Source organism: Anopheles gambiae, chromosome 2 (genome assembly GCF_943734735.2).
Source record: "Anopheles gambiae chromosome 2, idAnoGambNW_F1_1, whole genome shotgun sequence".
In the NCBI taxonomy this organism is placed as follows: Eukaryota; Metazoa; Arthropoda; class Insecta; order Diptera; family Culicidae; genus Anopheles; species Anopheles gambiae.
In genome coordinates this window covers 84,724,534-84,736,817 of record NC_064601.1, presented here as the reverse complement: position 1 = coordinate 84,736,817, position 12,284 = coordinate 84,724,534, and the positions used below count along the sequence as shown (strand labels likewise).

The following is a 12,284-nucleotide window of genomic DNA, read 5'->3' as shown; positions in this document are numbered from 1 at the left end:
CGATGTATCTGTGGCTGATGATGGTCGCGTGGATGACAATCGGTTTGAATTTGAACGTTATTTTTCGCCGCACGAACGGTTCTTCAGTTCTGGAATATAGGAAATTTAATGGCGAAATTCTATTTAGTGTAATCCCACCCGTAAAAAAAGAATATGAAATTAAAAATATTGGAAGATCCTTTAACAACCTCCGTTAATCCAAGTAGAAGCCGAATACGTTTCTCGACTTTTAAAGGCCAGCGGGTATATCATTAGGCCTATCAGCAACTCTCAGACACTCTATACTTCCTTTAGAAAAATCGGGACATGAGCGATTTGCCTGGCTTGCCACCATGCATGCCACTAAGCCATTATGAAACCTTAACTTGTGCTTCGGTATAGGAAGACGACCTAACGGAATGCATAGGCGTTAGTTCTCAAGCTTACATTGCTTGCACGACAAGCCCCAAGCAACACTTTAATTCTCAAACGCAGCTGAAGTAATTAGTGATGAGTGATGCCGGCTGGTTCCGTAGAAGAAGAAGAAAAAGACACATTTTTAGAGAATAGGTTGATGAAAAACCTTCTAAATTAACGGTAATGTATACCCTATAATGAAGCTATAATGTATATTATATAATGAAGCCGGTCTCGTAGTACAGTCGTCAACTCGTACGACTTAACAACATGCCCGTCATGGGTTCAATCCCCAAATAGACCGCGCCGCCATACGTAGGACTGACTATCCTGCTATGGAGGGGAATCAACTAGTCACTGAAAGCCAAAGCCCACTAGTGGTACACTGCTTCTAGACGACCCAAAAAATCTTCCGCGACAATTTTTTGCGACACATTCTATCTGTCAAACCGTCCTTGTTTTAGCACGAATGTATGGCTTACTTCGATCGTAATGTCGCGAAACGCGAGCGTTGCCATTCTGTGAAAATTTCACAAACCCGCGATAATCACGGTTACCTCTGATTTTGTTCTAAAACTGAGATGTTGTTTTAGAACAAAGAGCTCGCAGAAAATTTGTCGAGGTACAAAAGTTGGTCGTCTAGAAGCAGTGGTACAGGCAGGCCTTGACCGACAACGGTTGTTGAGCCAAAAGCAGAAGAAGCAGATACCCTATAATACTATGCATTGTCTCTCATCCTTTCAATGTTTTTTTGTGCCATGACTACAAATGGGAAGCCGTAAGGAATAATGGAAGCGTTTCGATTGGTCGCAGCATCCCGCAAAGGTAGTGGAAGGAGTGAGAGAAAGGATACCTACTTCGGTCGTCATCTTTCCTCCCGTATGATAAGAGCATGTGATAAGCGCCCTATAGGTGAGAGTAGTCTACAAATCTTCTCACACTAGTGAGAGCGTGACAAATGGATAAACGCGATCAATTAGAAGGATCGATAGAACTGCCTCCTGATTTGGATGAGCTCCTCAGACGATACTTTGAATTTTAGTCCACGCTAGAGGCGTTTCGATTGGTCGCAGCATCCCTCAAAGGTAGTGGAAGGAATGAGAGGAAGGATGCACAATTGAGTCGTCATCTTTCCTCTCGTATGATAAGAGCATGTGATAAGCGCCCGATAGGTGAGATTAGTCTATACATCCTCTCACAGTTGTGAGAGCGAGACAGTCTATAAATCTTCTCACATTAGTGAGAGCGAGACAAATAGATAAACGGGATCGATTCTAAGGATCGATAGAACTGCCTCCTGATTTGGATGCTCTCCTGGTACCAGATTTGGAATTTTAGTACACGCTAGTAGCGCTTCGATTGGTCACAGCATCCCTCAAAGGTAACGGAAGGAGTGAGAGGAAGGATACACACTGCGGTCGTCATCTTTCCTCTCGTATGATAAGAGCATGTGATAAGCGTCCGATAGGTGAGAGGAGCTATACATCTTCTCACAGAAGTGAGAGCGTGACAAATCGATAAACGGGATCGATTCGAAAGATCGATAGAACTGCCTCCTGATTTGAATGCTCTCCTGGTACTATATTTGGAATTTTAGTACACGCTAGTAGCGCTTCGATTGGTCACAGCATCCCTCAAAGGTAACGGAAGGAGTGAGAGGAAGGATACACACTGCGGTCGTCATCTTTCCTCTCGTATGATAAGTGCATGTGATAAGCGTCCGATAGGTGAGAGGAGCTATACATCTTCTCACAGTAGTGAGAGCGTGACAAATCGATAAACGGGATCGATTCGAAAGATCGATAGAACTGCCTCCTGATTTGAATGCTCTCCTGGTACTATATTTGGAATTTTAGTACACGCTAGTAGCGCTTCGATTGGTCACAGCATCCCTCAAAGGTAACGGAAGGAGTGAGAGGAAGGATACACACTGCGGTCGTCATCTTTCCTCTCGTATGATAAGTGCATGTGATAAGCGTCCGATAGGTGAGAGGAGCTATACATCTTCTCACAGTAGTGAGAGCGTGACAAATCGATAAACGGGATCGATTCGAAAGATCGATAGAACTGCCTCCTGATTTGAATGCTCTCCTGGTACCATATTTGGAATTTTAGTACACGCTAGTAGCGCTTCGATTGGTCGCAGCATCCTTCAAAGGTGGCGGAAGGAGTGAGAGAAAGGATACACACTTCAGTCGTCATATTTCCTCTCGCATGATAAGTGCATGTGATAAGCGTCCGATAGGTGAGAGGAGCTATACATCTTCTCACAGTAGTGAGAGCGTGACAAATCGATAAACGGGATCGATTAGAAGGATCGATAGAACTGCTTCCTGATTTGGATGAGCTCCTGGTACGATACTTTGAATGTTAGTCCACGCTAGTAGCGTTTCTATTGGTCACATCATCCCTCAAAGGAAGCGGAAGGAGTGAGAGGAAGGATACACACTGCGGTCGTCATCTTTCCTCTCGTATGATAAGAGCATGTGATACGCGTCCGATAGGTGAGAGGAGCTAAGAGAACCTAATAGGAGAGAATAAAACTTCTCACAGTAGTGAGAGCTTGATGAATCGATTATCTCATGTTAGGCGTCATCCAGGGGTTTGCCTTACTTTAAACGTTGTAGTTTAGAAGCCTTACATTGGGCTATGGAATGTGCTTTTGTCCCAATTAAAGGTTCAATTTATAAATTGTATCGGAATGAGGTGTTGGTCATTATATGCCTATGCTGCGCTTTTAGTGTTTTTAGGCAAGTTCTGGAACAGTTGAAACGTTCTAGCCAAAATCCGGGTGCGTTCCTCGTTCTTTGCCCACGCTGCACTTTTAGCGATAAGTTGCTATGCGTTCTCTGTTTGTCTTCTTTCCCGCAGTCAAGCTTGCATTGATTATTTTGCGCGTTTCGGTAGTTTTCAATAACTGCAGATTCTATTGCAGATTCGATTCAAAAACGGGTTCAGGATGGTTGCGGGTATCGTCCCCAGACTCAATTCCAGCAACGGCCCATATATCGATTTTGGACTCGGTTCTACATTCAATTCCGGAATCGGTTCCAGATTTGCTTTGAAATTGGAATTGCTTTTAGAATATCAATTGGAACTGGAATTGGATACTGCTGATAACCAGTGCCCAACACTTAAAAGAATGTTGGTCTTATCCTGCCCAGCCTAATAATAAACTAAATTATTATTGCAATGACATAGTATGTCCTGAGTACTAGAGGATCCTGGTCCTGGAGTGCGATCCAGATGATATTCTAAATCTGCAAAATTGTTTAGAATTAGATTACCCGCAATATGTAAAACCAACAGTAGTTATAGCCAGTAAGTAATGAAGTATTTATGTAAGTAAATACAAATCTCAGATGAGGATCGATAATTCGGCAAACTATGCGGGCGCTTAGGACATCAAGCTCAAGCCTACCATGAACGTTGATAAGAACTTTCACAGAATCATTCAAAATTTTGTCATGAAAACAAAGATATCTCTCATGTAGTTGTCGCATGGTACAGCATTTTTCCTTTCTAAAGCTTTTATACAGCACAACCCATCCATCAATCCACTAGATCCCCCGCATTACCGCGACCATTAGTAATCGAAAGGGCGTTCTCATCAACCACGCCAGCCTCCGGGTGCGCCTCATACGGTTGACCGATGACGATGACGAATGCATAATGCCGGGAAAGCTTTTCCCTTCGACCCATGCCGACAGTGCCCTGAAATATGATCGTCGCTCAAAGACGACCTAGTGACGGACAGGAAAGGGGAGGATGAGTTATGTCATCTCGATGCTATCTTTCGCGCACTGTGATTGCTTTTCCTTTTCTTCTGCATTTCCCTTTCATTTGGATCGTCTGCCACGATCGCTCGACGATCGCGGGGCATTTGATCTTTGCTCTGCTCCGCGTGTATTTGTTTGCCTTCTTCTGTGCTCAACTCAAACCCGCTAATCAAACGATCGCGATCGCTCGTCGGCGGAGATGTGTTTGGCATGCAAAACATTCTCTATCAAAACGACCCGCCGTTTTCCCTGTCGTCGCGTTGTGGTTGTGGTTGCTGTATTTTATGATGTGATCTTTTTGCTCCGTTTTCTTTCACTCGTTTCGATCTGTTTGCAGCAGATTCCGCCAACGGGAACGGGCGTTAAGGTTTGATCATTGCGTTTCTGTTGGTCGTGTTTGCTTCACACTGCACGTACGGCACTGCTGGGTGAGATGCGTTTGACGCTTTCGTATGTTAGACGTTTGGGTTGCTTCTGTTCGGTTTGCTGCCAAGAAAAAGAAGGAGGAAAGTGACCTATAGCCTTAAACTGGAGATGTTGAGCAAGAGCAACGCAGCCAGACTGGCATTACCACGACCACACCAATCGTGATCGTGAAGGGTTGTGGCATTTTGCAGCATAGTCGGCGCACCGTTTGCGCGCTATTTTGTAGACACACATTGCTTGAATTTACTTTCTTCAGAGGTGAACGTTCTCTTAAAAATAAACCCAGTACCCCGTAGTAAAAGAAACACAACAAAATGGTTCGTATTTTTTCACAGACGTTTGTAAATGAACTAGTCAAAATTATGTACAAAAGTATTACAGCTTCGCAGTAAGTGTAGTGTGGTGTAAGAGAATTGAAAACAAAAAAGAGGTGGACGCCTTGCCTGCTGTCCTACGTCTGATGGTTCGCTTAGTTAGTGGCTTTGCCTTCCGTGTACGTGGGTTGTTCTTATGTTTCTTTATCCGGGGATGCTGTTGCCATTTTCCCTTCCTTTACTCTCTAGTGTAGTGTGTTTCTCTGTGTGTGTAGTAAGTGTACTTTCTTGTTGTTGTAAGAATCTTTCTTCTAACCTCGTTTTGCTCTCCTTTTCCCCTTTTTCTCGATAACGTTTTCTTTCGGCAATACTCTCGCTCTTCGGGAAGGCTTGATGGTGTGTTCTTTGCTGTGTTGTTTGCATCGTGCAGCGGCTGGCTGCATGTGAGTATGTGCACAGGTCACGGTGAAAACGTGGTTTTTCACCCTAAAATCTCATACTCCGCACACGCTGGTGTGTGCGCACCCGTGTCGCACTTGCTCTCTTCTCTACGCTGGCTTGCTTACTGTCTACCATTCTTCCCTTTCCCTTATTGCTCTCAATGACTGATGAAGATTTAGTGACGGCTGCGTCAACTTCCCAACTGCTCCGCTCGCCCGTTCTGCTGCTTACTGCAGAGCCTGCAGTCTGGCGATTTCGGCCTCCAGCGCCTGGATGTTGAAGTTCGGGTCGTCCTTGGGCGGGTTGGCGCGGATGAACTCGAGCGTCTTCAGCACGTGGGCCGGGACGGGACCTTCGCGCGGCAGATGGTCACCCTGCGGCTGGTAGCCGTTCTCGTCGGCCACGTACGTCAGCGAGATGGGCGTACCGTCACGGTCGGTCCACGAGGCGGAACCCTGCGCCGACTGGCCACCGACGCCCTGCTCCTGGGCGCGGATACCGTTGCTCGTCTCGTAGTTCCACTGGTACGAACCGTCCGGGTTGACGACACTGTCGGAGCTCAGCACCTGCGCATCGGCGTCCGGGTTCTGGGCGACGGCAACGGCGGCCAGGGCAGCAATGACGAACTGGAAAACGGGATTGAAGAGAAGGCACGTTAGATTGGGGGCCGGTCTGCCTGCACCTGCTTCACGCGAGCACCGCTCATCGGACACTCCTGTTTTTTGGACAAAACAACGTGACACAACATCCTAACACCAAACACACCCTGTCCTTGAGTATTCTAACGGCTTGGACAAGCGAGCTGCAAACAGCAAACAAACAAATCGTGCACGTATCAAGATCGAGACATCTTCCTTCCTGTTGAAGTTCCAAGCGCGTCACGATACACGTGACAAGACAAACAGATCTCCACGCGGCAACCTCAACAATCACTTCAATGCATTTTTAAGTGTTGCATTTTTCCACTCGATTCGAGATGATCAATCATTCCACCGGGGGTCGATCGAGTCGTGGACGTATGTTGTGTGTTAGCTAGACTTCTGTTCCTGCTCGTATGCATAATTGCTGGCATCATCATCGCAGTCATCATCGCCCTGCATCTACACATCCGACACACATCGGTGGTGGCCATCCGCTTTGATAGCGGGTAATTGAAGCCGATTACTTCCCTTCCCCTTCCAGAATCCACCGATCATCATTAGTGGCGACGTTTCATTGACAACTGCTTATCGTGGTGGCGCGAACGCGAGACAGGTGCGTTTATGAGCCCTCATCGAGGAGTCTACCATCATCGATCTTAGTGGTTGTTTTTTTAGTGGCTGTAAAATAGACCCCCCCCCCCTTTGTACAAATCAAACTGATCGATGTTTTGATTGATCCATTCATCAACACACAACCTCGGCTCGGATCGAATTTACGCCGCTTTCGAGGAGTTTCGAGGAGGAGAAGGCATTAAAAATAGCATCTTCTGAAGGGTGGAAGGTCGCTAGTCGTTTTAAGCGCGAGGTTAGTTTAAGGAATGAACATGCGATCGAAAAAACAAGTGTCATAAAAACAACAACATCTGACTGATCGCTGCCCCGGCTGGTGGTTGGTGTGATTGGGCAAGATTGGGCTATTCGCATCGGACGGTGACTAGAATTTCGTGCTCATTCGATGTTGCTGTGCGCGTTGACTATCAAATAACAAAGCAAGGAGAGGGAGGGCTGTTTCAATCCCCGGACGAATGAATCGTGCGATGGCGCTTGATTGCATTTTGGGCAGTACAGGGCGCACGGTCAAACGCGGTGACGCTCTAACGCCAACTGCGCTGCCATGGGAAGATTCGTGGCACAATTTCACAGCAAGATCTCCCTGGCTTGGTACGGTGGGTGGCACGGGTGTGCAACTACTTCTGGTTGCTGCTACCACTCTCATCGTCGCCATTGTTTGGGAAATTCGATTCTTTTGTGTTGAGAGAAATATGCAGTTGCACTAGTTTTTCTCCCACGCTGGTGTGTGTGTTTTTTTGGTGATGGTGCTCTGTGGTGCTGCCACTTAATTGGGCGGCAAAGGGTACACCTACACCCACACACACACATGGGCTAATGTACGTTTTGTTTGATTTTATGTAAGCAAGCTTTGCCAAACAAGCAGCCAAAGGAAAGAGGGAAAACGTCGTCGTGGAAATCGTTTTGCTTCCGTGCCCAGATGCAATGCATGGGCATCCAGCCCACCACCGCCACCCATTGCACAAGACAGCGATAATGGGCGAGCGTCTGGTTCAAGGTGATGACTTACGGTGATGTTGGCGCCGTAACTGCCCGCGACAACATTGTTGCTGTACGCCAAACAAGATTTGTTTACCCGTGTGGCATATGGGGACGGTAGATGGAGAGAAAGATTGCATGTTTTTTTTGTGTGTTGCCGTTGTGTTGCTGTGTGTATGTTGAGTTTAGTTGCGCTTAGAAACGATGACAACGATAGCATGCTGAGATATTGTCAGGCTGCTTATGATCGTGAAAATTGTACAGCGCTTTTCGTTGCACGATGGCAAGACGTTAGAAACGAAACGTTTGGAGCTAGCGTTCGTGTCTAATCAACAATCGTGTAACTGAGACGTCTGTTTTCATTATGGTTGAATTAATGTGCAGATTTCATTGTTTTAAAAAGTTTGAATTGAAACACATAGGAAAATAACAAAAACAAATTTAAATGAGTTGAAATTTTGATATCAACATGAGTGATGATACTTCTAAAATGTTTAAGAAATTCTTGTTTTTCAAACTTTTTTTTACACCCTGAAAAATTACTATTAATTTCGCATTAATTTGGCAAAATGATATTTTAAGAGTTTCTACAGACTTTTACTTCCATCTCCGAATTGGATTCGAGACTATTTGATTAACTTTCAAGGATCTAATTGAATATTGTTGAAGCTATAACATCATGATTACATGTGACATTCGCCGTCGGTTCATTTTAGTCAAATGCGTGGAGATGCAAACGACAAGAACCATAAATTGTAGTCATGTTCTCTTCAAAGTATTAATGTACTTGTACTTAAATCATAATGTTCAACTAATATTATCTCAAGTAATTAAGTCAATAATATTGTTCCTATTTAAATTAATCGAGCGCTTTATGAGGTTTGAAGCTTTACAATGGTAATTCAGTAAACTTTTTGTTCCTGTTTTTAGCAATCAAAATAATGTTTGTGTTGGGTAAAAAATAGATGATTCTAATGACTTTAAAGTACATAGGAGGAGTTATTTCTAATTTGTTTAGTTTGTCTAACAGGATCGCAATGCAACTGTATAGTTCTACACTTTACTAGCTCATTGCTGTGCGCCTCAACAATTGATGTACTGAGAGGCATCAATGTCCATCCAGTTTAAATTTCTACGATGTTAGTTACTGAATTAAAACTCTCTAAAACATTGGTTTCTTTACCACAAGCTGTATCAGGTATAAATGATCCAATAACTGTCATAAACAATTTGCAACAAAGCAAACATCAGCTCCATCACTAATTGCTGAACGAAAATTATTCCACAACACAGCTCTTTTAAAGAAGCGTTCACTCATGGCTACGTTCAGCTCCTGATCACACAAAAGTCTCCAATGTCCAAATCCACTCGCACACAGACAAGCACACAACAGCAAGATCTAACTGAACCAAACGAAACAAAAGCGAGATGCTCCTTTTGCGCGAATATCCTTTTGTTGCTTGCACACCGCCACCAGAATGCCCGACGCAGAATGATGACTCTTCCCCCTGAGCCGACCATAAAAGCAGCGATCCAACGGGAACGGAAAACTCACCACTCGGAACATGTTGTTGCGTTGTTGTTGTTGTTGTTGTGTATGCGAAACTCGGTTGTTTCAACCGCGAAAAACTGACCAAAACTGATGTTACGCTAAACCAACCACCGTAGGCAGAGAGGGTACGTCTGTGACTGATCTGTTGGTTCCCAGGGGCCGCGTTTTTATAAGCCGGCGTGCGGCGAAGAAAGTCACGGCAAAAGAACCCACCACCCCGTGGCCGTGCGGTAAGAATGAGCGGGATGGGGCAAAGAAAAATGAAAACGAATGAAAAAGATGTGTGCTAGTACGTACGCGATCGGTTAAGAAGCTCTCGACAAGATGGATTTACAAGGGAGGAGAAACACAGCAACGAAAACGACAGTAACAACAACAACAACAACAACAACGATGACGACGACGATGATGGCGAGTAAACGGTACCGACTACTGCCTGCCTGCCGCGCTACTACCGAACGCGCAACTACCCTACTGCGCTTGGAGGGAGAAGGAACCGAATCTTACCACCCGGGGCCCGATCGGTTTTGGGCCGCGTGTGTTGGGGGGGAATGGAAGGGTGGTGAGTGTGAGCGGGTGCCTGGTTGGGGCGGAATGGGGATGGGCTTGAAGGCTGCCTTGGTGTCTCATCGACGGTCGTGATCGTTGGTCGAGAGGGAAGACGATCGACGACAGGGACAGAGCCGCGCCGAGTCGTCATCCTCGTCATGACACCCGTTGATGATGGGAAGGATTTAAGCAAAAAAAATATATATAGGAGGAGGATGACGACGACAACTGTGTGTCTGTGCGTGCGCAGAAGTGGGAGCTGAAGGAGCAGCAGAAGTAACGATGATCGCAAATCGAATCCGCCACCGAAACGACGCGGCCGAATGCAAACGACGGGAAACCCTTAACAAAAAAGATAGATGCTTTGGGACAGTTTTGCAAACGGAGAGGGGGTGGGGGGGAGGGGAAAGAAAAGAAAAAGAAGCAACTCAAACCTTTCATGGAGGTTTGGGGGGGTAGGTGGGATAAAGGTGTATATGTTGTAAATGAAGGTGTACACGCGAGGCAAGCAGCTTTGGCGGAGACTAGCATTAGCCATCGGAGGCTGCCTCCCCCGAGGAGGTGTACTGGCGCAAATGAAAGAGGGCAGGGTGGAGTAGCCTGAAGAGGGTGATACAAAAAAGTGCATCCACGGTGGGGGTGGTGGTGGTGGTGGTGGTGGTACTGTAAGGGGAAGGGCGCAAACATAAGAGTAAATGTTCGGGCGCGCGCGCGCACATTGCTGCTGCTCCCGGCGCATCGACACACACACGTACACATTTAGTTACAGGCGTTAACATCTCGACCTTTTTGGCACGGTTTGCGGCCCAGGACGAGTGGTGATGATGCCGAAGATCATGCTGATGTGGAAGGCCTGCGCAACAGTCCTCCTCAGTGTGAGCGTGAGCGAGACAGACCCGCGACGATTAGATTTCCTACCCGTACGGTTTGAACGGCAAAGTATGACGTGTTTTTTTTGCTGCTTTGGTTGTTAAATGTTGTTGCTGCTTGTGTTTTATTGTTTAGGTACGTTTCAAAACAAAACCTCAGTTGGTCAGATTAAGTCTTGTTTGGGAGAAAGGGAAGGTGAAGAGTGATGTTTGGGGTGCAACTCTTCTGTGGTGAGCGAAATTGAGGAATTTTAATGATTTGAAGACATGATGGTCCAATTGGTCCGACAGCTGAAAAAAGTAAGATCAATTGCATACACCCAACACACACACACGCACACAGTCGGGAGCAGTGAATGATGAATGAAACCGATACAACTCCGTCGCCGGTCGAATTACATGCACGGCAAAGGTTCGTCGCTCGCTCGTACATACTTCGCTCATTGAAGTCTTTTGAATGGCGTTCGGACCGCTTCTCAGTTCATTTATTTCGTCGTCGGTTTTTTTTATTATTTTCGTTTCGGTTTTCGTTTATCATTGCAAAAGAAACTACTACGGAGCAGAAATTCACACCGCCGACAAATTCTCCGACCGCTGATGATGCCCGGGAGGTCCCGCGCTTGCTTTTTGGGTGGGGTTTGGGTCTTCTTTTTTTCAAAACAGACAAAAAAATAATAGTTGCACTTGGGCTAGTTGCACCGTACCGAGCGGGCTGGGGACCGGGCGTCATGGTCTCTAGTTGCTCGTAACGTAACCGAAACCGATTTACACATCGGTCATTTTTGACCTGCAAACCCCGCAACCTGAGATCAGCTGCACCAAGCAAGCGGCATGCGCGCATGCATCCGAGGTGAGGTGACCTAAAAAGCTGTGCAGACTCCCAGCGCACGAAAGGGAGACAGCAGCAGAGAGAGAGAGAGAGAGAGAGAGAGAGAGAGAGAGAGAGAGAGAGAGCTAAAATTATGGCAGCGCATCTTTCTTAACGATGTCCTGGGGCTGATTTCGTCCTCGAAATAGCTCCTCATCTTCACGTGTGGCCGTGTGCGCACGGTATACTTTTGGGTTCGTCTTTGGGCTCTAGCCTTGAGCTTTTCGCCTTCTTTTTGGCGGTTGTTGCTGGTGCTTTTTTATCGTCGGGTCATCCTGTATAGGGGCGTGAAAGGTAGCGAAGCGTAATGGGAAAAATATTTTGGGCAAAAGGACGACCACGACAACGACAACGCAGCCAAATGTCAAAGCACTTCTTCGGGAAGGTTCATCGGTTTTCGGGGGGTCATCCAAACCGTCCCTAGCAACAGGCAGCGGGGACAGCGATTTGCAACACTTAATCATCGAGTGTCGATGATTTTGTGAGTAGAAAAGATGTCTCACCTCGGGGCGCGGGATCATGGCAGGCTCATGGAATGTCACATAAATCTTCGCCCCGCTTCGCCGCTTAAGTACATTATTAAGTCAATGAGCATGCGGGTCCACGTAAACGTTCATGTAAGGCGCAGCCAAACGCACCACCAAAACGGAAGCAGAATCGGTTTGCCGAACGGTGTGCCGGCACGATCGTAATCATAAATCAACCACGGCCACATTTGACCTCTTGCGTAATGCCTGGTGTGGTCCCGGCTCGCGTTTTCTTCCTTTGCTTTGGCGTGCTCGTGGACATTCCGACCTATAAACTATTAGCCAGATTTATGCCACACGAACAGGAGAAGAGG

The 12,284-nt window shown here is 46.4% G+C and overlaps 1 protein-coding gene across 1 annotated transcript; it reads right to left on the bottom strand.

Annotated features, from left to right (window-relative positions):
* Positions 1-4,923: 4,923 nt before the first annotated feature.
* Positions 4,924-9,583, bottom strand: LOC1276152 (pupal cuticle protein Edg-78E). Its single transcript, XM_315462.5, has 2 exons — positions 9,161-9,583; positions 4,924-5,982 (listed from the first exon to the last, which is right to left on the bottom strand). Exons 1-2 carry the CDS (start codon positions 9,170-9,172, stop codon positions 5,584-5,586), a joined length of 411 nt encoding a protein of 136 aa, XP_315462.3. The 5' UTR covers positions 9,173-9,583; the 3' UTR covers positions 4,924-5,583.
* Positions 9,584-12,284: the final 2,701 nt, after the last annotated feature.